Source organism: Chenopodium album, chromosome 12 (assembly GCF_948465745.1).
Source record: "Chenopodium album chromosome 12, dcCheAlbu1.1, whole genome shotgun sequence".
Classification (NCBI taxonomy): Eukaryota; Viridiplantae; Streptophyta; class Magnoliopsida; order Caryophyllales; family Amaranthaceae; genus Chenopodium; species Chenopodium album.
Window position 1 is genome coordinate 2658774 of NC_137845.1, and position 26378 is coordinate 2685151.

The 26378-nt window shown below is 34.3% G+C and overlaps 3 protein-coding genes across 3 annotated transcripts; 2 read left to right on the top strand and 1 right to left on the bottom strand.

Annotated features, from left to right (window-relative positions):
- The first annotated feature begins 9637 nt into the window (after positions 1-9637).
- Positions 9638-13137, top strand: LOC145570021 (putative serine/threonine-protein kinase PBL10). Its single transcript, XM_081629002.1, has 7 exons — positions 9638-9785; positions 9962-10119; positions 10621-10919; positions 11225-11360; positions 11455-11597; positions 11724-11847; positions 12440-13137. The coding sequence occupies exons 2-7, from the start codon at positions 10068-10070 to the stop codon at positions 12853-12855; spliced, it is 1170 nt and encodes a 389-aa protein (XP_081485128.1). The 5' UTR covers positions 9638-9785; positions 9962-10067; the 3' UTR covers positions 12856-13137.
- Positions 13138-14310: 1173 nt separating this feature from the next.
- LOC145572786 (secreted RxLR effector protein 161-like) lies at positions 14311-14799 on the top strand. The gene has a single exon (XM_081631752.1). The coding sequence runs from the start codon at positions 14311-14313 to the stop codon at positions 14797-14799; it is 489 nt and encodes a 162-aa protein (XP_081487878.1).
- A 2926-nt stretch (positions 14800-17725) lies between these two features.
- On the bottom strand, positions 17726-22467 carry LOC145571596 (serine/threonine-protein kinase PCRK1-like). Its single transcript, XM_081630631.1, has 4 exons — positions 21664-22467; positions 20641-20901; positions 19515-19637; positions 17726-18682 (listed from the first exon to the last, which is right to left on the bottom strand). The coding sequence occupies exons 1-4, from the start codon at positions 22105-22107 to the stop codon at positions 18119-18121; spliced, it is 1392 nt and encodes a 463-aa protein (XP_081486757.1). The 5' UTR covers positions 22108-22467; the 3' UTR covers positions 17726-18118.
- Positions 22468-26378: the final 3911 nt, after the last annotated feature.

Consider the following 26378-nt stretch of genomic DNA (forward strand, 5'->3'; position numbering starts at 1 on the left):
AAAAGGTTTAACACTAAGCTAGGTAGGTCCATGTTGATGTTAAGCTAGGTAGTAGTAGTACTCCGTATGGAAAATCTGACTATCTTTGTGCATTTTCCCAAGTAAATGTATACTTGTATGTGGATTTGACGCATATATTCTCTCTTAATTATTATTTGCGTGGGACATCAAGATCAATTGTTGATTATAGTTTGAGCGGCTTCATTTATTGACTAATTGTGCCTCCTTTGATGGCAATTACATGACTAGATGCATGGTTTACTTGATTAACCCACATTGATTAGATCTTTATCACAGTTTTTTCATCCTCTTAAAATGATTAAGACGTGACTTTCCTTTTTAACGGAATGACGAATACTCGTACGTCATTTATCAGTTTATATCTTTGTACAAAGTATAAATATATTCGACTAGAAAGACTAGACATACACATATATACGAAGTACTAAGCTAAGCTTGGTGTAGTGGTAAGATTATCACCTTCTAACTTTGAGGATGGGGATTCAATCTCCATTAGAGACACTTTGAGGGTGGGGATTCCTTACCCTTCCTCCTCACTCTCAAAGTGTCTAACCCGCAAATATTGGATCAAAAAAACCGTAAGTATTGAGGTGCAGGTTAGGGTCTTTCTCCTTACCTTAAAAAACACATACATACGGAGTACGTAGTATTATGAAATATGTATATCCCCTTTAGACATATACTAAAAGTGTAGTAGTTGGTGGAGCTCGAACTTTGAGGTCACAAGTTCGATCTCCTACCAACTGCGTACATTTGCTTGGGAATAGGGGATTCCCTTACCTCCTCCATTTGCTCTCAAGCGTTGACTTGTGGAACTAGACTAGCCTGATCCGTAAGAGGTGACGGTTCAATAGGATCTTTTATCTTACCTTTAAAATATATATATATATAAATATATATATATATATATATATATATATATATATATATATATATATATATATATATATATATATATATATATATATATATATATATATATTAAAGTATAGTACTGTCGGTGTGTAGCACATAAGGGATAAAAAAAAATCATATAGTCAAATTCTATCCAAAAATTTAAATAATCATAGTCAATGAAATAGCATGGTCCTTTTACCTTATACTTAAAACTTTTTATAAAGTTCAATAATGCTGAAAAAAGGCTAGCAACAAAGTCTTATATAATTAGTTCTTAATATAAAGTATGAGGATCTTTTTGTTAAATTTCATTTATTTAACTTCTTTTTCCCTTTTTTTTCCTTAAATAAAGTATAGAATAAGAAAATTTTAGATTAAATAAGTAGAAAAATAATTTCAGTTAAAATAAGTTTAGAAAATAAGAAGAAAATAAGTAAAAAAAAAAAAAAAAAAAAAAAAAAAAAAGATTAAGACAATTCAAATTAATTTTTTTTTTTTTTTATACTCCCTCCGTCCTCGAATGATAGTCACATTTGCTTTTTTTAAATACCATTAATATTATTTTTTTATCAAAATTCTCTAACATTTGCAAAAATATTTGTGCAAATTTAACTTTCCCATGTAAATTTTACTTTCTCATGTACTTTAATTACTTTCTCTCTCTACTTTTTTTGCATACCTAATGTAAATTTATTTTTTCAATGTACTTTCTTTAATTCTCCTTAATTCCCGTGATTTTTCTTCAAAAGTGACTATCAATCGGGGACGAAAAGAGTATTAATTATGCAGAGAGTACCTGCCTTTCAAAAAAAAAAACTAGAGAGTGTTTGGATTTCATTTTCATTAAAATTCAAATAGAAACGAAAGAAAGCACATGAATAAGATTGTCATATCAATAATAATATTTTCCTGAAAATGATACGAGTAACAAAAAGAGTAAAAGACCTTTAAAATGCTTGAAGCCTTGAACTAACAAAGGTGCATAGCCATTTTTCGAAGTGAGCCATCAACTTCCCACATTAATAACTCCTGTCTTATTTTTATTAACGTTAGTTTGAGGCAATTCATGCAAACAAAATGGAATCTCTAAAATATCGGTCCAAGAAACCGGCAGCCTTCAAAAAGCTTTTTACGGTCGTAAAACCATTGACTCGTGGCGACCCCCCCTAGATGTTAAAAAAAATAAATAATTTGATTTCCCTTTTTTGTTTTTTTTGACAAGAATAAAAAAATGGAGTAGTATCTTGTTTACTTTATCGCTGATTGTGAATATTTTTATACCGCACTAACGTTAGTTTTGCACAAACTCAACTATTCTAAGCAACGAGCACGACTTCACTCCTATCTTCGTATATAATCATAGATGATTTATGATTAGATGATGATAGAACATTTTATTATAACCACCCTGTCTATGATTTTGTACTAAAGTTAGGTATCATTATAATTACTACCTCTATTAAATGTTATGTGTAATTTTAGGGTATTATTTGTGAGATATATTGTAAAATATTTTAAAGTTGCACATAATATTTAACGGAGATAGTAGTATAATTAATACGAGTATCTATTGTTATATTTATAGAGTTGGGAAACGGGTTGAAATACAACACTATTTCGGAATATTTTATCCTATAGTAGCATTTGATATACTCCTTTTATAATATGTCTATATTAAAAAATAAGAAAAATTGCAAAATCCATTAATTTTATTTCACTATCCAATAAACAAAGATCTCATTCTTAATCTCAACAGGTTCATTACTATATATATTTACTTGCCTTTGACAAATTAGAGAGAAATAGAATATAATGGCTTTTGTATTGCTTGTTTATTATTCATCAATAGGTTGAGTATTTATACAAAACCTAAGAACATAAGATAGGAAACAATCTTCCTAAAAGATATACTTAAATAATATCTTAACATATAATAAACCTAAATATATTATTCTCCTAATAAGATCAATACGAAAAATATATCACACATATATTTTCTGATATTATCTCTAACACCCTCCCGCAATCGTAACGGCAGTAACACGAACGTTGCGATTGGAATTCAAATTGTTGAAGCCGAGATGCACACTCTTGTGATGTCGCCTTCAATTTTTTTTCGAACTCATCTGTCATCAATCAAACAAGAACGTCATTCTTTTCGAACCTGCAAATATAACAATTTTTGGTTTTTCCAGAGCAAAACCGAGCTCCAATCAAATATTGGTTTTTCAGAGTAAACCACACTCAAATTTCTTATTGGTCTTTTAGAGTAAACCACACTCAAATCTCTTATTGGTTTTTCAAAGTAAACCACACTCAAATTTCTTATTGGTCTTTCAGAGTAAACCACACTCAAATCTCTTATTGGTTTTTTTAGAGTAAAACCAAACTCATATCCAAAGGAGCAAAATATCCAAAGGAGCAAAATCATGCTCGAATGAACTCACAAAAAAGAAAAAAAAAATTGCACAGCAGAATTTTTGGGTAAAATTTATGAATCCCGCCGGTGAGTTTAATTTTCTAACCCACCAGCAGGGGGGAAATTTTTGTGAATGGCCCCAAGATTTAACTTGCTCTTGATACCATGACAAATTATTTATGAGAGAATAGCTTGAATTGTATTGATGATCTTGGCTAATATTTATAGCCTACATAAGATAACCTACACAATATAAACTCTATCATATAAACTTCCATAAATCTATATTAGAATATCACTAAGATATATTATTATCCTAAATATAATATCATAAGATCTATATGGAAAATATATCACAATAATATATTTTCCTATATTCCTAACAGCCTTGCTGGCAATAACAGATATTGTAAGCTGTCAATGACTACCTTTCACCTCCTCTGTTGAGTGTTGACACAAATCGAACACATTGCCTACCTTTGAAATTCAGGGCACGCTAGTCATTACCACCCTAACAAAACCACACACTCATTTCAATACTCTACTATACAAGTATACATTAGCCAAATGTTAATTATATACTTCCTCTGTTTTTTTAATACTTGCAACACACTTTTTATCACGCTTATCAATGAGGTGATTAAATTAGGTAAATGTATGTGTTGGAATGTATCATCTGAGTCAGCAGCCAACTCAGCATGCTCAAGCTACAGCATCAACAACTCAGCACATCAGAATTTAGTTTACAGCTCAGCTTTTTTAGTTTGTTAGAAAAGTTGTTAGAGTTTGTTAGAGCTTGTAACTAACTCTAGTATAAATGCTTTCCTCATGCTGTAAACTTCATTCATTCAATTGTAATAAGATTTCTATCTTCTTCCTCAAGTTTCTTTTTTCTCTATTTTTCTGGAAATTTCCTCAAGAAGAAGTTCAACTGATGAACTTCAACATGGTATCAGAGCAGAATTTTGCTCGATTTTGATCCAAAATTCCGCATTATCTTCTTCAAATTTCTTTGTTCTTCCTTTTTCTGAGTTAGTTCTCAGATTTTCACTTGATATTTTCTTGATTTTGATCGATTTGCTTAAACAATGGCGCCACGAAATTCTGGAAATAATTCAGCAAATTCAGATGTAAATGCAGAAGTTGATCCTTCTCAGAATCCAAATTCAGTCTATTATTTGAGCAGTTCAGACTTATCAACTTCAAAATTAGTCAATATTGTGTTTGATGGAAGCAGTTTCAATGACTGGAAACGATCTATGATCATTGCATTGTCAGCTAGAAACAAACTGAGTTTTGTTGATGGAGGTTTGAATCAACCTTCAAATAATTCTCCAAACTTCAAAATCTGGATTAGAGTTAATAATCTGGTGATTTCATGGATTCTGAACTCACTTGATCCTTCAATTGCTCGAAGTGTTCTCTACTTGAAGACATCAAGATTAATTTGGCTAGATTTGGAAGAAAGGTTCAGTCAATCTTCTGGACCTCAATTTCAGAATGATTCTGAAGGTATTCCTGAGTTTTACACTAGAATTAAGCAATTATGGGATCAATTAGATGGATTAGATCCATTGCCTGCTTGTGTATGTACTGGTTGTAATTGCAATTTAACACAGCAATTGCTTAAGTCTCAGCAAAATCAAAGGCTTATTCATTTTTTGATGAAAGTTCATGATAAGTACTCTCACACAAAGAGTACTATTCTCATGATGAATCCTCTTCCAACTGTATCTAAGGCATATAGTTTATTGCTTCAAGAGCAAACTCACATGAACTTGAGTAACATCAAGAATCAGCAAAACTCAGAGTCAGCAGCATTCTATGCTAAGAAGTTCAGTGACAGTAAGAGTCAATTCAGCAACAACAAATTTTCTTATTCTCAGGCAGGAGCAGGACAGTCACCTGATTCTAGCTCAGGAGGTTCAAACACAAGAAATTTTGTTTACACAAGAAACAATCTATATTGTGATTATTGCAAAATGAGAAATCACACCAGAGATAAGTGTTTCAAGCTTCATGGATATCCATCTGACTTTAAGAACAAAGGAAGGAAAGTTGCAGCATCAGCTCAATCAAATGAAGCTAATATTTCTGAGTCAGCAGACCTGGTTAATCTGTCAGTCACACAAGATCAGCAGAAACAAATTCTGCAGTATCTTGAGAAGCAACAGCCTGCTGAGCAAGGAGGACTCTCTGGAGGTTCAAGTCCCCTTGGCTTAGCAACAACTTCTCACTTGGCAGGTAATTTTTGTCTAGCTTCTTCTCTAATTCCTAAATGGATTTTAGATAGTGGAGCTTCAGATCACATGTGTGCTGATATTTCAGTATTTGATTCACATTAAAAAATTGATTGTGAGAGATACATAACAATACCAAATGGAAAGAAATTAAAAGTTGAAAATACAGGAACTATTTTGCTCAAATCAGGCATTATTCTAAAAAATGTCCTGCATGTTCCTGGTTTCCAATTTAACTTGATTTCTATATCAAAGTTATGCAAAGATATTTCAGGATCTGTATCATTTACTAATGATACATGCTTACTTCAGGGCCTTTCTTTGATCAGTCCAGTAGTGCTTGGTAGATTGGACAGAGGTCTGTACAGTCTCACTGAAGACCATTTGAGTGGAAATAATGCTGTTAAAATTGAGAATTATAGTTTAAATGCAGTTGAGGAGGCTAAACTTTGGCATCTTCGTTTTGGACATATGTCTTTTGATAAAGTTTAGTCAATAAAAGGTACTGATGTACATGGATGTTTAGCAGAGAACTTATGTCAAATTTGTCCTCTAGCTAAACAGTCTAGGTTTTCTTTTCCTAATAGCTCAATAAAAACTTGTAAGCCGTTTGAGCTTGTTCATATAGATGTATGGGGACCCTACACTCATGTTACTCACACTGGTTGTAACCAATTTCTCACAATTGTAGATGATTTTTCAAGAATGACATGGATTCATTTCATGAAAAATAAGAGTGATTCTGTTTCCATTATGAGTCAGTTTCTCACTTATGTAAACACACATTTTTCTTCCAAGGTTTTAACTGTGAGATCAGATAATGCTCCTGATCTTACAGAAGGAAGTATGAAACAACTATTTTTACAGCATGGGATTTTGCAGCAAAAATCATGCAGTGATACACCCCAACAAAATGGGGTTGTTGAAAGAAAACACAAACATCTTCTAGAAACTGGTAGAGCTTTATACTTTCAGTCAAAAGTTCCAGCTCGTTTTTGGGGTGATTGCATATTGGCAGCAGCTTATTTGATAAACAGAATGCCATTAAGATCCATTGGTTCACTCACACCCTATGAGAAATTATATGGTTCTGTGCCTTCCCTTTCTCATTTAAAGGTTTTTGGCTGCCTTTGTTATGTGTCCACATCGAAAGTTCATAGAACTAAATTTGATCCTAGAGCCACTCCTGGTGTTTTTCTAGGTTACCCTCCCAATCAAAAGGCCTATAAAGTTCTCAATTTAGCCACAAACAAAATTGTCATCTCAAGAGATGTTATTTTTTATGAAAAACATTTTCCTTTCCATTTTTCTTCCTCTCCATACAAAAATTATACCAATAAATTCTTTCTTCCTGTTACCACTTCCATTTCTCAATATCCAACAGATATTCATGATATTTTCTCTGATAACAGCACATTTGCTGATCCTGTTCCTAATTCTTCTCCTTCTATCTCTTCCAATTCTGATTCTTTCTCTTTGGACAATCTTTCTCCTCCAATTTTACCAAATAATTCAGACATTTCAACTGAAAATACTCTTAGAAAATCATCTAGGGTCAGTAAAACACCAAATCACTTTTCTGATTACTGCATGGCTGCAACTGATCATTGGTGTAACTTGGTTTCTTTTGATTCCCTTCCTGAAAATAAACAACTTGAGATAGCAGTTCATCAAACTCTTGTTGAACCAAGTTGTTACAAAGAAGCTGCAGGCAATCCTTGTTGGGAAGAGGCAATGAATAAAGAACTTTCAGCTCTTAATCAGAACAATACTTGGGACATTGTTATGTTACCTAAAGGAAAGAAGGCTATAGGCTGTAAATGGGTGTATAGAATCAAGAAGAATGCTGATGGCAACATTGAAAGATACAAAGCTAGACTTGTTGCAAAGGGATTTACACAAAAATATGGGGTTGATTATGTAGAAAACTTCTCTCCTGTTGTTAAAATGGCCACAATTAGATGTTTGATCTCTTTGGCAGCTCAGAACAATTGGAAATTGTTTCAACTGGACATCAACAATGCTTTTCTCCATGGTTCTCTTCATGAAGAGGTTTACATGAAGATTCCTGAAGGTGTTTCAGCTCCAGCAGGACATGTTTGCAGACTGAAAAGGTCTTTATATGGCCTTAAACAGGCTTCAAGGCAATGGTTTGCCAGATTGGTTGAAGAATTGAAGTTTCAAGGGTTTTCTCAATCAAATAATGATTATTCTCTTTTTCTGAAGAAAGATACAGATGATATTGTCTTGGTTGCTGTTTATGTTGATGACATAATCATTACAGGGTCAAATTTTCAGTTAATTTTTGATTTGAAAAGCCATTTACAGAAGACTTTCAGCATCAAAGATTTGGGTGAGCTGCATTATTTTCTTGGCATTGAGGTCACCAAATGTGACAATGGTTATGTGCTGACTCAAAGGAAATTTACCAAGGAACTCATACAGGATTGTGAATTTGATCTTTCAAAACCTGCTGATGCACCATTACCTTCAACATTGAAGCTTAGTTATGATCAGGGTGCTTTGTATGATAATCCTGCTCTCTATAGGTGTTATGTTGGGAAATTGAACTTCCTCACTAATACAAGACCTGATCTAGCTTTTGCTGTTCAGTCTTTAAGTCAGTTCATGCACTCTCCTAGAACTTCTCATGTTCAGGCTCTACATCATACTTTGAGATATGTTGCTAACACAGTTGGTCAAGGTATCCTGCTAAGGGCTACAGATCAGCTTACTTTGAGAGCTTTTTGTGACTCTGATTGGGCTGCTTGTCCATCAACAAGAAGATCTGTAACTGGCTATGTCATGCTTCTAGGAAGCTCTCCTATTTCTTGGAAGTCAAAGAAACAAAGTGCTACTTCTAAAAGTTCAGCTGAAGCTGAATACAGGGCAATGTCTCATGCTTCTGGTGAGATTGATTGGCTAGTCAGACTTCTTACAGAGTTGGGTGTGTTTGCTTTAAAACCTGTGAAGCTATATTGTGATAGTCAGTCTGCTATTCATATAGCTAAGAATCCAGTTTTTCACGAGAGAACCAAACATATTGAAGTGGATTGTCACTTCACAAGGGATAGAGTTCTTGCAGGTTTGATTGAGCTCTGTTATATTCCTACAGGACAACAGCTTGCTGATGTTTTTACTAAACAACTATCTGTTTCTCAGCAGCAAGATTTGTTATCCAAACTTGGCATGGTGTTCTCTCCCCTGCCAAGTTTGAGGGGGGGGGGGGTGTTGGAATGTATGATATGAGTCAGCAGCCAACTCAGCATGCTCAAGCTACAGCATCAGCAACTCAGCACATCAAAATTTAGTTTACAGCTCAGCTTTTTTAGTTTGTTAGAAAAGTTGTTAGAGTTTGTTAGAGCTTGTAACTAACTCTAGTATAAATGCTTTCCTCATGCTGTAAACTTCATTCATTCAATTGTAATAAGATTTCTATCTTCTTCCTCAAGTTTCTTTTTTCTCTATTTTTCTGGAAATTTCCTCAAGAAGAAGTTCAACTGATGAATTTCAACAGAATGAATTAAGATATGAAATTTAAACCGTATTAACTTATCCCCTTCTTCTTATAGGAGTTAAAATTTTGTAATTTAATTTATCCGTTTACCTAGTCTAATATCTTCTTTAACATGCGTGCCAAAGGGGTGTGTTGCAACTAAATAAAAACGGAGGAAGTATATCACTTCCGTTTCATTTATAATAATGAGATAGTTCTACTCGAATTTCTAGTGCCCGAAATTACAATACGTAAGAACTTCAAAAAATTCCTGTAAATAAAAAAAGAACTTCAAAAAATGAGTAAGGCTTTGTTCTTTTAAACTTTTGGACGGACAGAGCATATTTGAACTACGAGTATAGCAAAGCTTAACATAGCAAATTTCAATTAATTGATCAGAACAACTCAAAAGAACCGTCTTGTGATCTCAGTACAAAACGTACCCAAAAAATCAAAAAAGCGATAATGATGATCCTAGTTTGAAAGGTATAGCAACAAGTACAAGAAAAAAAAAACGGGGCGGAGGTTGAAAGGGGGGCCAACCCGCCATTTATTAGCCTTTGCTCCTCTGTTTCCTTCTTTCTCAATCTCTCTCTTCTTCTTCTTCTTCTTCTTCTTCTCCTCTTTCTCCCTCTTCTCAAATACAAGTACTCGTAATACTACTAAGAAACTTCACTAATCTCAACATACTCTTTACAATTCAGTCAAAGAGGTGATTGTTCACCACTGATCTTTGCTTCCTTCTTTTTTGCTTTTTTTCTTTTTATGATGTTTCTTTTTCCTTTCTTTTATAATTGTTTATTCGTGTGATTTTATGATAAAGTTATTATGTTGGAAAGTCCTCAAATAATGAGCTTTTAACAGTACTTATAATTTCCATTGATCCAGGTTGCAGGTTCTGTTTTCTGGGTTTCAAAGATCCTGCTATTTTCTTCAAAGTTGAGTTCTTTTTCATAAAAACAAGTGATTTGAGTGAAATTATTACTGGGTTTTGATGGGTATTTGTCTTAGTGCTCGAATCAAGGCCGAAAGCCCTTCTCACACAGGTCCATTTCTCACTTCATTTTTTTTTTTTTTGGGAATTTTGGAATTTTCAAATTTTGTTAATAACACCATTAAAAATTTGAGTTAGTTTCTTGGTTTAAAGTGTGTTTTTGGGTGTACCCTTTGTTTCTTTGCTAAATGTTGGGTGCTATAATTATCGACGCTTTAATTTATTTTTTTTTCCTTTGTTTGGTGCGTCAAATTATCCTTTTCCCACTTGATAAAGCTTACATTTTTAGGTGAATTTTGTTAGGCGAAAAGTTTCTGAAATTTTGTACAATAATTTAAATATGTGCTTTATGGAAAATATCTTCTAGATCAAGTGTATTAGCATAGAATCAAAATCCACCCAAATCTGTATGATCATATAAAACTTTTGACAATAAAAATAAAAATGAAAAATTTGAACTTGTATTACTAGATAATGCTTATTATTATTGGCCCAAATTGGATTAATGTAAAAGTTTGTGTAATTAGCTGATTTGGGATTTTGATTTGTTTAGGGATAAACTCGAAATATGTTAGCTCGGATGTAAGTAAGGTCTCATCAGTGCCTTTGACACCAAGGAGTGAGGGTGAGATTTTGCAATCATCTAATTTAAAAAGTTTCAGTTTCTCTGAGCTTAAAGCGGCTACCAGGAACTTCAGGCCTGATAGTGTGCTCGGTGAAGGCGGTTTCGGGTCTGTTTTCAAGGGTTGGATTGATGAGAATTCGTACGCTGCCACCAAGCCTGGTACCGGCATGGTTATTGCTGTGAAACGGCTTAATCAAGAGAGCTTCCAAGGTCATAGGGAATGGCTGGTGAGTTTCATTACATCTTTTAGTTAGCTACAATTTTTTCATTGTCTAAATTGTCAATTGATGTTAAATTGTTAGATGATTAGGCATTGCAACAATCACGGTATTATTTATTAATGAGACTTGGAAATAGGAATGATCGTTGTAGTATTGATCGCATTGGAAACAAGATTGTCATTAATGGCTTAATTTGTTAGGATTATCAACAATGTTATAGTACTCATCTACTAGATTATCTAATTTTAGAGACGTAGTGATATTGAAATGTGTTATGTTATTGATGGCTTCTCCGATTCTGGTTTTGTTAGGCGGAGGTGAACTACCTCGGGCAGCTCTATCATCCTAATCTTGTGAAATTGATAGGATATTGTGTGGAAGATGAACATCGCCTTCTAGTGTATGAGTTCATGCCTAGGGGAAGCTTGGAGAACCATCTGTTTAGAAGTATGCCTCCCATTTTGTGTTAAGACTAGCTCAAGTGATACAGAAGTATTAATCTTTCGACATAATATTAATCACCTTAATGATTTGATTGTAGGAGGTTCGTACTTTCAGCCTCTTTCTTGGAACCTTCGCATGAAAGTTGCTCTTGGAGCTGCAAAGGGGCTAGCCTTTCTTCACAGTGCTGAAACAAAAGTTATATACCGCGATTTTAAGACCTCTAATGTCTTGCTGGACTCGGTGAGTGACTGTCAAGAATAAACTTCACTCATACTTCTAATCACTTCATTAGATGCTTCTTAACATTCTGTTTAACATTTTAAATTTAGGAAGTGATTATGATATATAGTTTACTACTGATTACAGAACTACACTGCAAAACTTTCGGATTTTGGGTTGGCCAAGGATGGGCCAACGGGTGATAAAAGTCATGTATCAACTCGCGTAATGGGCACCTACGGATATGCAGCACCAGAGTATCTAGCCACAGGTATTTTAGATGCACATCAGCACATGCCTCGGTGTTCGTTTCTTTTTGCGTTTCTTCTTGTTTCTTTCCACAATTAGATGCCAGATTCTTTTCCTTGGAAGTATTAATGTCCACTATAAAAATAAAACTATGTCCTATTTGGACAAATGGCATTCTTGAATAACTCTTAACTTTGGATCTTGCTCATCCCTACTTTGTTGTATTACTTGTATACTAATATAATTGTCGTTCTAGTTCATTGCAGAATAAAAATATGTCGTATTTGGACAAACGGTTGTCTTGAATAGCTAGCTTCTTCGCCACATTAAATCTAAAATTGCTGCTTGTTATGTATTATATTCATTATCTTTAGTATATTGCTTGATCATTGCAATTTTTTAAATAGTTGCCTCAACTTGTTGCAATGTCTATCCTTACCATTTGGCTATCCTCACATGCAATTTGTTTGATGTGGTGGAGGCGAGAGTTTACCCCATACATAGGGCATCCAACCCCATACTCTGAATCCCGTTGTGAAAAAGTACACTTTGTTTCCTTAATCTAGTATTTAAAGCCAGTAATTTTCTAAGCTCCACTTTTTTTTAATTTGTAGGTCACTTGACCACCAAGAGCGATGTTTATAGCTTTGGAGTTGTACTCCTTGAGATGCTCTCAGGCCGAAGGGCAATGGACAAAAACCGACCATCAGGAGAACACAATTTGGTCGAGTGGGCCCGTCCTTACCTTACAAACAAGAGGAAAATCTTCCGCATCTTAGATAATCGTCTAGAGGGTCAGTATAGTTTGGATGCTGCTTTCAGAGTGTCCAGCCTTGCATTCAGATGCCTATCAACTGAGCCCAAGTTCAGACCTTTGATGAATGAGATAGTGAAAGAATTAGACCAGCTTCAAGATCCCTCCAAGGAAGCTCGAAGCAGTTCTAGCACCGGAGGCCGGGCTAGGAGACGGAGCTCACAAGAAAGTAGCACCAAGAGATCAATATCTGCCGTGTCATATCCTAGACCTTAGAACACCTCGTTCTACGCCACAGTATTTTGCTGCTAAGATGACAAAATCCCTTAATATTTTGCCCAAATTTAGGGGAATTGTGTTCTCAGGTCAGTTGAGATCCAAAGTTACCCTATAGTATATTTTTGGTTGTGAATGTACAGCTCTTGTTTCAACTAATGTAATTCCGCAGGATATTTGATGTCAGATAGTGACTCTTCGAGTATAAAATTAAGTTGCTATCTCCTAGATGTATCCGATGCTCATGTAATGAGATGAATGTATTGTTCGTTTACCTTCTCTAATCCTAAACTATACGTCTGTGTAGTAAAAGTAAAAGAAAACGGAGGAAGTTGTAGATAAATAGTCTTGACAAAGGCCCATGTTTGGTAATTAGAGTTTTGACAAAAAATGAGCTTATTTGACCAAGTTAGAGGTTTGACTACAAAAAACATCTAATATGGTTGTTTGGTAAAAGAGCTTATTTAAAGAGCTGATTGGGGTAAATCAACTAATTTGTAAAAAGCTTAAAAATAGAGCTTTTTCATATTAGCTGATTGAGATATGGTTGTCAAATGACACTCTTATCCTAAAAAGTTACTCTAATTTACAATGTCAATGTCCTAAAAAAAAAAATTGTCAATGTCTAAAATTGTCATTTAATATGTTCAACTAACAAAACAACTATATCTAATCAGCTAATTTTACCAAATAACTTTATACAAACAGATTAATACAGCTAGTCAAACCAGCTAATGTTATCAGCTTCTATCAATCAGCTTCCGCTAATTACCAAATGTAGAATAATTTAGAGTATGGAGACTAATCTCATGGTTGTAAGATTAATTTGCTTAGGTAATGGTGTAGCAAATTAATTGACAATAGGGTTAAAGCTGAACTGGCTGCTTCGTTGCTCGATCGGGTTGTCGTCATTCGATTGGGCCCGTATGCAGTCAGAAAGGAGATGTTGTGGAAGGCCAATAGGCAAAAGTTTGCAAGCTAATTAAATCACTGTATAGGCACCTAAGCAATGACATCAAAGTTTAATGGGTAGTGTTGTGATGTTGTCTAATGTTTTGAAGTTAAAATAATTTAGACATGTGTGTATAGCAAATTTGATGACAACGGTCAATGTGTCATAATTTGTCTATATGTAGATGACACGTACGTCTTTGGATGGAAACGGATTTGTCACAAATTGAAATGACAAATTCTTTCCTTAGTTCATAGTTTTCCATGAAATACATGGGAAAATAGGATATCATCTTGGGCATAAGAATAAAGAGAGAACAAGGGAAGTTGATCTTGTCACAATCTCATTATATTGAGAAAGTGCTCAAGAAGTTCAATGTTAGTGAAAATTCGACCTTTCTTTATTGAATACCTAAGGATCCTAGCATAAAGTTATTACCTAGTAATGTTAATACAGTTTCACAACTGGAATATGCTAAAATTATAGGATGTTTGATGTATGCCATGACAAGTACTAGGCCGAATATCGCTTATGCGGTTGGTCAATTGAGCAGGTACACTAGTAATCCTAGTATGCTACATTGGCAAGCGATTCGTCGTTTGTTGAAGTACTTGTTGAAAACCAAGGATTATAGTTTGTGCTATAGTGGGTATTCTTCGGTTGTTGAAGGATATTCGGATGCAAGTTGGATCTCAAATAGAGATCATTCATCTACAAGTGGATGGCTATTTCCATATGGGAGAGGTGTCATTTCATGGGCATCTAAAAAGCAAATTAACTTGCATTGCGAATTTTATAACACATTGAAGTTCGTTGAATTACATTCCGCTGGTAAAGAAGCAGAATGGTTAAAGGTTTTAATGCATGATGAGATTCCTTTATTGCAAAAGCCAATATCACTAATAGTGATAAATTGTGATAACAATGTAATTTTGGCTAAGGCATATAGCCAAGTGTATAATGATAAGTTAAGATATTTTGTTGTAAGGTAAAGTTATATCCAAGGACTTAACAAGGATAGTGTAATCACTATAGTTTATTTTCGTACAAAGTTTAATTTCACAATTTGCTTAAAAAGCATGGATAAGAGATGTTAATATAAAGGATGACAATCTTTTAAGATTGGAGCCCTAAGATAATCACAATTAGGAGAATCTCAACTAAACGTCCAATAAGACGTTGGGTCTTAAGTTCTATGAGATTAATTCTCTTAATTGATGATTGGGAACTTGTTTAATCATTTAAGGTAAAGTTCCGGTTTTTTTGTGATGAAAAGAGGTTGTTTTAACTTAATAAAATTCCTGATATACTGCTCGGTCACATGAGCATGTTCGGAAGTCTACCTATATAAGTACGAAGTTTAGCCGCTTCAAGAAGCTATTGGGGCATAGCTTTGAAATACTTACGAAAAGATAGGGACACATGGCTTTACGTGTCAAGTATTAATGTAATCATGTAATTAATCTTGTGTGTGTAATATCTTCATGAATTCAATATGTATTGCTTTTGGTTCAATCGTTTTACGACACTAAATGAATACGGGTTCTTGGAATGTGTATTGCACTAGGTGGAAGTTCAAATCTTTGTACACTTTCATTTACGCATAAGATTGCCTTTTATGATGATGATGTTTTGCAATGAGTCTAATGTTATGCTCTAAATAGGGGAGGATTGTAGAATAATTTAGAGTAAGGAGACTAATCTCATGGTTGTAAGATTAATTTGCTTAGGTAATGGTATAGCAAATTAATTGACAATAGGGTTAATGCTAAACTGGCTGCTTCGTCGTTCGATTGGATTGTCGTCATAATCGATCGGGCCCGTAGAAAGCTTGCCCGATCGGGTGGTTGATAGCCCGATCGGTCCCGACCTTTTGAGGGGTTGACACTAATAGTTTTTGGCAGTTACTTTTCTTGATTTGCTTTATGTATAAATATTCCCATGGTATATGATGAGACACGAGGAATGAAAAATTAGTGGAACTACTTTTTCATTCTCTGATTTGCTTTTGGTACTTCAAGAAATTAGTGTATATATTTTCGTGGGAAACTTTTTCCATTCAATTTTTTCATCATCATAAATTATCCTATTTTTGGTTACATTAGATCACAAACATACTATACACTGTTGTGATTGTATTCGTTGTATCTCCTAGTAATTTCGTGATATTCAGTGTGTAAATTCAGGGTCGAAATATTAATTTGGAAAATTGATTTCATTCAGACCTCAAAGTGTTAATTTGTCCAATTTCGTATCATTTTTGTGATCCGGTAAACTAATTTCCCCAACACCAAACAGGGCCAAAATAAAGAAATTTCTCTCTAATAGTATTAGGTTGAAAAAGAGAAAAGCATGATTTGAAAAGTGGAGTATTATTTCCAAGTTTACACGTGAAGTGAAGACATTGTAACCTTTTTGTCGGGGTTTTTATAATCACCTTAACACTAGACACAGTACAACGTCATTCTCATACAAATCTAAAAGGCTGTTTTAGGACTTTGGGTAAAAAAAGAGAAAAGAGCAAACAGTAGATCCTTTCTTTCTCAAATCTTCTCTAGTTCTTTCTTGAATGACCTTAAGTCTGGACCTACTGTCTACTCATCGATAGAGGTAGCGCATGCTCATTCTAACCATCTATGCATTTCTGATTTGACAAAAGCTTGCTTACCAATTACAATCACGTGTGTATATTAAGACATATGAATACGAGTACTCCAGGGGATTATACCATACCATACCATATCATACCATATCAATACGGATTTATATAATGGACCGAAGATTTTCATGTGACTCGAGATGACACTAACAAGGTGGCTAAGATCGTTAATTAGAATAGACAACTAACTCCATAGCTATATCCTTATCGAACAAAGGCTACAGCATAAAATATGACGAGTCTAGAACTCTAGCATAAAATGTGAACAATGAATGGTAAGTGGACAATGAAGACAGCCCATATCACGTAATGGCTTCAAGCAGAGATAAAAGATTCACTCATTTCATGACTTGACCAGAATACCCATATGCATAGCTTGGGCCTTTGGCTCAGTTTTTGCCTTCTCTGTAAAACTTTATTTAAGAAGTAAAAATGTAAAATTATGGATGGTTCAAACTTTAGAGGCATTAGAGCTTGCATCTTTACTTATTTCAAAACTTGTGTAACTTTTTTATTTGTCAAAATCATACTTCATAGTTCATACTGCTTAAAGATTTAAACCAAGTAAGACCAAATTTCTTATCTATTCATAGTTAAAAATATACCTATATTGGGTATAAATAAATAAAATTAGATACTTTGTATGTAGTAAGTTTGCATCAATTAAAAAAATGTTTTAATATTTATACATTTGAGTAAAAAAATTGTACATTTGAGTCAAATGACCAATAAGCAGTGGATACGGGTACAACGTACAATTGTACAAATGTATGATGCTATTGAGGCAAGTTTTTTTTTGTTGGAACTTGAATTTCACTTATTTCAATGCAATTAGCTTTTGATCACCCAAGATCCTCATAAATTGATTACATTTTCCTTTTCTTCCTCTTTATTTAACCAGATTAAGTATTCCTAAGTTGTAATGTTCCATATGATACCTTTTAGTACACTATACAACATTCTATATTAGGGTAAAGTTTTAATCAATTTTAGAGTTTACTGTAATTTTCCTATGGAGTATCCAATATCTTTAACATGGGGATGAAAAGAAGGTAAATATCTAAGTAGAAGACCCCAAGGGCCAAGGCTCTTTGACTGCTCCATTACAGATTTATGCAGAATCATCACAAAACAAACTGACCAGAAGGCCCAGGCCCAGCCCCATGCCCCTTTATTTTTATCCAACTCTCCATAAAATTAATGAAACATTTGCTGTGAAAACAAATGACATTACACTTAAAACATTTTACCAAGAATAGAGAACGGTGAACCAAATGCAGGGAAAAAACATCACAACTACAGTATCTCGTTTTACCGCACCAGGCCTTAAAATTACACATTCAACTGCAGTATTCATGCAGAAAAAAAGAGACCAAAGAACATCTTACTCGTCAACTAAAATGCAAAGCAAGCCTCAACGTTGAAGCTTTCCTTGGCACCGAGTTACACCTAATATCTACATCTACAGTCACCCTCACTTTCCCATCTAAGCAGTCAAGGAAGGAGGATTTTAAAACAAATTAAATAAATCATAAAAACAAAATTTGCATCTAACCTATTAATGGAAAAAAATTTGATACACTTTTTAACATCAGCTAGCACCCAAAACTCGAAAAGGGGGACTTTTCCTCTTCTCCAAGGGTGATTTCATATCACAAAGTTTTGACTAAACCAAGAGTCCAGTTTTTCCAATCTAGTTTCCCAATAGATTTGTTCTTCAAATTGACCTTTTCTTTTATTTCCCGCACCTTTCTCAGGTACTTTTTCCCGGGTTTGGCGGGCTCAATATCTGCATCCTGTTCTTCACTCTCATCTTCAGCTGCTTGGACAACAGGCTTGGACTCAGTTTCTTCCTCTGAAGATGCTTCATCCATTATACTACCTAGTACCTCTACAACTTCACTCATTTTAGGGCGGGTTTTGGGTTGCTTAGCAAGACACTTGTTTGCTAATGATGCTAATCTTAGAGCTGATTTTTTGCAGTATTGCCCCTCTAGCCGTGAATCAACAATCAAGTGGAACTTCTTTGAATCTGATATAAAGGGTCTAACCCACTCCAAGAGCTTCTGCTCTCCTCGTGGAAGGTTTTTCTCAACTGCCCGTCTTCCTGTTATAAGCTCATACAGAACCACACCAAAACTCCATACATCACTCTTGATTGTTAATTTTCCAGTAAGGACATATTCAGGTGCTGCATAACCCACTGTTCCTACAACCTATATATGACACAGTTGATTGCGTTAGAAGGCTTTACAGTTGAAACATCCTAATCCCAATAAATTAAAGTTAGGTAACTCAAGCTCCATAACTTAGGTCTCTGAGCTGGATAGTTTATAATGATTAATTCCAGTTTCCAGGCCATCAAAATCATTACTACGTAAACTACTAGCAAACACCCCTTATAGTAAGACATTTCAGAAATAAACACCTATAGATTTTCAACCATGCAACTACTAGAGAGAAGTAGATGACTAAATTGACAGTTTAAGCTCTTCTATTTATATATCCGAGTCTAAAAATCAACAGATTATAAAAAATAGGCTCGGTCACTTACAGAGCGAGTGAGCGAGACTAGGAAAAGGATTCGATGATATGTTCCACTTGTTCCAGAATCTCAATTTCATAAACAATACATAATAAGGCCTTGAAACATGATATATTTCAGAAATAAGCAACTGAAGGCTTCCAAATAATGTAATATGTTCAGCTAAAGATGTAGAATTGGTCATTTGTTAAGAGGGAAGGGAATAAATTAGCGCATTATTTAGCTCACTTTCAACCTTGGGAAGTGGGGTAACGTTTGTGGTTGGACGGTATCCCGTCTCATATCCTTGATGTAGCTTTTGCCGATTTATCAAATTAGTCCCCGTTGTCGGTTTCTTCCAAAAAAAAAAAAAGATGTAGAATTGGTGATGCCTTGAGCAAACTACCATTTATATTTGACCAAGCATTAAAATATAACCTCTTAGCTAACATCCAATAGTACAATACTTGTCAAATTATGTAGGCCCCAGAGCATAGGCTTACAAAATTAGTTAATGGACTTACCGCAGTTGAAATATGACTATATCCCTCTGCCGGCCCCAGCCTAGCAAGTCCAAAATCTGAGAGCTTGGCATTAAAGTCTTCATCCAACAAAACATTTGATGTTTTAAAATCTCGAAATATTAGCTGCATGAAGCCGATTACCAAACATAATCAACATCAGATTCTTAATGAATAATTGTGATGAACGTGAAGGCATATATTAATTTTTCTAAGAAAATGAAGCTGCGAAGTACCATCCATGTCATACTCACCACCAAACATGAAGAAATAAAATATTCTATCAGTCACCAATGGTAACTTGGGTGAACAATTTTCTCAAACCAATGATAGAAATATCTGCGATTGTAAAGAATTTTCCATATAATAACCCATCTAGTCAAGTAGATCTAAGATTTCTAGGATGGGAATAAAAAAGAAAATTGCGACAATTAAGAGCATACACTTCCACCATATTTATTTTTTTATTTTTTTCTAATAAATGTTTTAATCTTGTCATAATTTGGAGGGGTAAGGCCTTACCCCGACTCCCTGAGTACCAAGCTAGATCCCCTAATGTGCCACAACTCTAGTAATCTAGTTAGCCTATGTACCCTATTGTATCAACAACAACAGCTGATTCTAGCTTTAACTTCTCTTTCCCCACCATGATCATACCCTTAGGACTATAAGAAGTTGAAATCTGTCACATGTTCTTGAAGAGTATAACATAGTTGGTAAAGAATGTAAAATTTAAAGGCAAATTTAGTTTAGTTATGAGCATTTCTACACATCTAATAGATACAGGTCAGCAACATCTTCATCAAGCAGACGGAAACAGAACAGTTAGAGAAGTATTCTAAACAGCTTTGTCAAGGAAATTGAACTTTTAAAAGTCAACCAACTCAGCCATATTAAACTCTATTAAGTATTACCATTAATCTGCTGGCAGCATCTAAACAAGAGCAGAGAGGAGAGCCTGCCTTTTGTCTATTACAGACATTACAGTTAATCGTGTGAGATTTTATAAGCCATCACTAACAGCCAAAAAGCATTAAGCAATTAAGCCATCTAGATGCTGGACTCTATTAAGATATTCCAATGATAAAAACAAAATTCAGGAAAAGGGTATAGAACTAAGATTTGGTACCTGAAAATCCATTTCCTCATGCAAATACGCCAATCCACGAGCTGCATCCTGCGCAATTTTCAGTCTCGTCATCCATGGCAAGGGTGATGACACCCGACCCAACAGATGATCCTCCAGGCTTTTGTTCTTCATGAGTTCATACACCAAAAGCCTTTGCATTCCCCTTTCATCATCTTCGGCACAATATCCAACTAATTTGACAAGATTCGGGTGCTTAATTACGCCTAACCAATTCACTTCATTGATCCACTCTTTATGCCCCTGCTAACTAGAATGGTAAATCAAAAACCCCATAAAGGCACACCATGTTAGACATCACATATACAAAGGAATCAAATCTCAAGTCACAAGGAAACATAATCGCAATTAAACGCTGAAAATCGAAATGTGAACCAACATTCAGCTTACTCCTCCAACACACAATTATTCTATATGAAAGATACAAATTTTGGTGTAACAAGTTATTTTACCACAAATTAACCAGTCAATAATCCACCTAGAACAATACCCAAATAAACAAAAAAAAATTACAAAAAACAATGAATAAGTCCAAGTCCCAAATTCATACATTTCCTCTTGGGCTTCCAACTGAGCCAACATCTGCATTTTCTTCTCCCTAGACAAACAAAATACCTTTATTCCCACTCCTAACCCCCATAAAATTAAATTAATCAAATGATTTCTCTTCTTGTTGAGTGTATTCTAAGTTAAGAGATAGAATAATAGCAATAATGATGTTCCCAAATCAACATAATCACTTAAATTTACACATTCACCATTTTCTCAACTGAAAATATAAAACCTACTCCGTAAACAAAAAAAACGCAACAAGTGTACTCCGTAACATTAATTACACCAATAGACGCCGTGATTTTACGAATTCAAAAAACAACACCAAAGCACATTTTGCAATCAAACTTTCCAAAACACTAAGATAACATATTTACTGTATAAATTAACAATGCATTTCAAAACAAATTGAAATTAATAAATCAAAATAAGAAAGGAGATGAGATAACATGCCTGGGAACCATAACGATTAAGCTGCTTAACAGCAACATCAATCTTGCAATTCACAGAATCATCAAACTCAAAATCATCGCAATCAAAAACCCTAACATTATCAACAACACCTCTATAAACACACCCAAACCCTCCTTCACCAATCAACAAGCCTCGGCTAAACCCACGAGTCGCCGATTTCAACTCAGCGAAAGTAAACGCTTTCAGATCGTTACAAACTCGGCGATTCTGAGCTAGGAGAGAGAAAAACCCAGCTGACTCGCCGGAAAACTCCGAGTCTCCGGCGAACTCCGACCGCCGTACTTCGGTGGTACTTGAACTAGTAGTACTACTTGCTATACTCAAAGAACGAGCCCATGAAACTCTTGCTCTTACTGATGAAACGACGTCGTCTTCTCCTTCTTCGGATCTTCTTTCACCATTTGTAAAATGGAAGCACTTCATTATTAAAGTTGTAATCTTTTTAAATTAATTTGATTAATTTTGTTCAACTGAAGGATGAAAAAATGGGGAAGAAGAAGGAAAAGAGGAGAGAGAAAAAGGAAGAGAGAGGGTGGTTGAAGAGTGGAGGTGAGGGGATCAACTAACATTGGATGTTTTAATGGAGAGATTAATAAAATAGTGATTCATAATTAATTGGAATAATACTAATAATTAACAAACCTTAATAATTAAGGAAATATGAGTAGTGTATTAATAATGTCAGATGATTTTTAGTTTAAAAGAATATAATGCAGAATTTGAGTAAAAAAAGAAGGGATTTTTTTTTTTATGTTTTTGAAAAGAAAAAAAAGAAGGAATTGAAAAGATCACGAGGGTAGGGGTGTCCGTTCGGTTTTCGGTTTGGATTTAGTCCAAATCCAATCCAATCCGAAATATAATTCGGTTTTCAATTTTTCAATCCAATCCGATCCGAATTCTCCCTTGATCCAATCCGATCCAATCCGAATTAAAATTCGGTTATTTGGATCCGATCCGAAAATCCGAATTATAATACATTATTTTTTAGCTCCTAATACAATTATAAAAATAAAGCTTTAATACAATAAAAGTCTTTAAGATAATGAGTAAAATAAATAGTTCAACGTCAAGTCATTAATTAATTAATACAAAGTCTCCCTAATTTATTTTTTGTAGTAGTAAGTATTTGAGCTAAACTTAAAAAAAATAAAGAAATTCATATTTATACAAGCTTAATTTTACAATTCGGTTTTCGGTTTGGATTGGATCCAATTAGGGTAAATCCGATCCAATCCGAAAATCCGAATTTCCAAAAAATCTCTATCCGATCCAATCCGATTTAAAGTTCGGATCCGATCCGAATTGATAATTCGGTTTGGATTGGATTGGATTTCGGTTTTTATCCGAATTATGGACACCCCTACACGAGGGTGGTGCAGAGGAGGAGGGAGGATGAAGGAGAGAAGAAGGCAAACAATGTCAGATGTTACCGAACGGTTCCTTGTGGTAGGACCTATCTTGTGCCCCGGCAGTTATATTGGCTTTTGGGTATATTCTTGATTTTCTTTTTCGAGTTACTTTTTCCGTTTCTATTTGTTTGTCCAGCGTATTTTTTATTTGTAAACGGTTGTTTAAAAATCGTCCAATGATACTTTATTATGACTTTATGAGTAATAAGTTGATAACACATCTCCGATATTCACCGTTTATCTTATTAATGTACGTTCATAAAAGCTGGAAAGAACAGGGATAATATCAATACATTTTGGCCATATGGAGTAAATAATTAGAGAGGGAGGGAGATGTTTTTTTAATACATGTAATCATTTTGAAATTTTCTACTTTGGTGTCTTTAGGCATGGCAATTTGGCAAAATGATGTAGTACTTTGGTGACTCGGCCATAAATACTAAAGAAAAATACTTGTACTTGTACCAAGTAATTTGGTGACTAGTGTTTGTCATTCATTAATATTAGTAACTTGAAATTGCAATTATTAAATGCAACGTTAATGTAGTGTTGCTTACACATACATTATAAGTTGATGATGATGTGACATGCCTTTAAATCAAACTTAACCTTTATTCAAATTTATTATCTTGTCTCAACTTAATTCAGTACTCCCTCCGTCCCTTAATTATATGCCTATTTCTTTTATTTATTACTCACATAATAGAGAGAAATAGGCATATAATTAAGGGACAGAGGGAGTATTGATTTGTGAATTGTGACGCCTTGGAACAATATCCATACAATTGTTCATAAGACGAACAATACAAGTACTATATTTAAGCTATTCTAATAATTATCATATTATCCTTCAAATTGATGCGTCATAATGGATTTTTGCAATTAAACGTTTAACTTGTAAGATTATCATCCGAGTAAACCATTAAAGTTGAACATTACCAAACGTACATGGGGAAGGCGAAATCCATGACACGACACTAACAAGGTGGCAATCCTGGCATGTCAAATTGGGAGAAGTTGAGCCATTCACATTGGGTTTCCCTTCAGTTTAAAAGAGTGCCAAGATTGGTTTTGGGCTGAGTATAATCATTAACACCAACTTCTATATTTAGCCCAAATTGACTTGACCAATTGACCATATTACAATTTAAAGAGTTCATTGATTAGACCCCAATAACACGTGTCAAATGAACATTTGTCAAAAAACTTTCCATTTTCTGCAACAAAACACTCACACCTCCCGCTCAAAAAACAGCCTCTGTTCCGTTTCCACTTCTGATCACACACCCCGCCTCGTCACCTTCCTCACACACTATGTAATTAAGCCTTTACTCCTCTGTTTTGCTAATTCTAAATTTCTCTAATTAAGTAATTAGCATTACAAATTTTGAGTTGTGATCTTTGGCGGGGGCAATTTTCCTTGAGCCCAACCGGCCCATGGTATTTGGCCCAATAACATCTTAACTCCTTCCCTGTAGCCCAGACTAGCTTACCTGGGCCTGAAGGACAAGCCTTGGTCTCCTCATCTAGATAGGTCCAGTGGGCCCAATCTTGTTTAGAGAAGACTAAGAGAGGTTTTGACATTTAACTTTAACTTTTACTTTTACTTTAGTGGTGAAATGAACAGCAAAAGAAGTTGATTATTGGTAAGACAAGAGGTAGAAGATTGTTGAGGGCATCCAATGTGTTTATAGCCTTTTTTTTTTTTTTTCTTCCTTCTTTTTATTTTCGTCAATTTTATTGGTTTGTAGAATCCAAAGAATTGAAGCTACCAAAAGAGTGGGAAACAGCTTCTCATAACCAAACACCATGGTCACAAAATTATTGCTTTGAACCCCACCTCCCATGTGCTTGTTTTGGGTAACAGACATTTCTCCAATTCAATTTTCCTTTGGACTTGACATTACTTATCAAGTCATCATATTCATATAAAAATATTTCAAACCCTATTCCAGCTAATCCTCGTTACTCTCTTCATTTCTTAAATAGAGTTTTCCTTAATTGATTTCTACATTCTTTAACTATTACTATAATAAGGCCTATACAAAGTCACTTACGTGATCTGACAAAATCGTGAAAAGGGGTGGAGAGAAAAATATAAAGCAATTAGGTACTGATCAATCTATATGGGGCAAAGGGAGTAACTATTTTCACTAATGAGATTGACTATTTTGTTGCTTAAAACTCAAACAAGCTACTCTTAAACCCTATATTTTATCAACTCCTTTTCCTGGCTTGCAAATGCATCAATTGCCATTTTTGTTGAAAGAGAAAATATTGTCTAACTACCATGTTGAGAAACGAGTCTTGTGCAATATAGTTTCTATTTCTAAAATGGTTAGATTGGAATATCTTTGAAAATGTTCAATCTTCCTTTGCAAATTGATGATAAGTTTCCCATTTCTGAACAAAAGAAAGTGTAAGTGATTGAGCTTTCTCCGTCGACCAAATTAGTGCTGCCTATCTATACTTTCAACATGTTTCATTTTCATCATTTTGCAATTTGGAAATTTCATAACCGACTCTTTACAATTTAGTGAGTGTATACACTTTCTTCATAGGAAATTAATGATCAATCAGAAAATGTCTTAAAAGGTTGATATGATTTCTTTTATAACTACAAAGTAGTGGTTTAAAATTTATTTTCCCTAATGTAAAATAAGTTTACAACAAAATGGTCTTACAATGTCCATCTCACTAATATGAGGCAACATATTTAACACTTTTTTTTGTAAAATTAGTTTACACGGCATGATTAATGATTTTATAATTAAGTTTACACAAAAGTCGTCTTACACTATAGATAAAAATAACCGATATAGTATAAAACATATTTCTACACCTCGAACATTAGATAAAATTTCTGATTGAGATAATCCTTTAACAACGAACTCTCTTGTTCTTAAGATAAATTTTAAATGTCTCTTATACGGTCTCTATAAATAAGTTTAATAAGTTTAATTGATCAAGTAAAATATGTAATGGGTAATTCAGGCTCATATTATTCTTACACCCAAATTATATTCCAATCTTATGTAACAAACATGAAGATTGCCCATTCAGTATTATTCCAATTGCAACCCATATTCCCACGATTCTAACAGAAATGACACACACTCACGAAGTTAACTTCTCAATGCTACAATTCGACGAAGTTTCTCAAATTTAATGTTGTCTTGTCAAAATATATTACCAACTAGAGCCAAAATTTGCTCTTGGCCTTTCATCAACATTAAAAAACTAGCATTTCATCAAAGTTGAAAGAACGAATAAAGAAGAAGAATA

What these genes read in the sequence shown, in the direction of transcription:
- LOC145571596 (XM_081630631.1), bottom strand. Translation starts at nt 22,107, where the DNA reads ATGAAGTGCTTCCATTTTACAAATGGTGAAAGAAGATCCGAAGAAGGA. An exon ending in TTAATCGTTATGGTTCCCAG is followed by an intron (nt 20,902 to 21,663) that starts GCATGTTATCTC and finishes TCTAGTTAGCAG; the next exon opens with GGGCATAAAGAGTGGATCAA. An exon ending in ATAGTCATATTTCAACTGCG is followed by an intron (nt 18,683 to 19,514) that starts GTAAGTCCATTA and finishes TGTCATATATAG; the next exon opens with GTTGTAGGAACAGTGGGTTA.
- LOC145570021 (XM_081629002.1), top strand. Translation starts at nt 10,068, where the DNA reads ATGGGTATTTGTCTTAGTGCTCGAATCAAGGCCGAAAGCCCTTCTCAC. An exon ending in AAGGTCATAGGGAATGGCTG is followed by an intron (nt 10,920 to 11,224) that starts GTGAGTTTCATT and finishes TGGTTTTGTTAG; the next exon opens with GCGGAGGTGAACTACCTCGG. An exon ending in ACCAGAGTATCTAGCCACAG is followed by an intron (nt 11,848 to 12,439) that starts GTATTTTAGATG and finishes TTTAATTTGTAG; the next exon opens with GTCACTTGACCACCAAGAGC.
- LOC145572786 (XM_081631752.1), top strand. Translation starts at nt 14,311, where the DNA reads ATGACAAGTACTAGGCCGAATATCGCTTATGCGGTTGGTCAATTGAGC.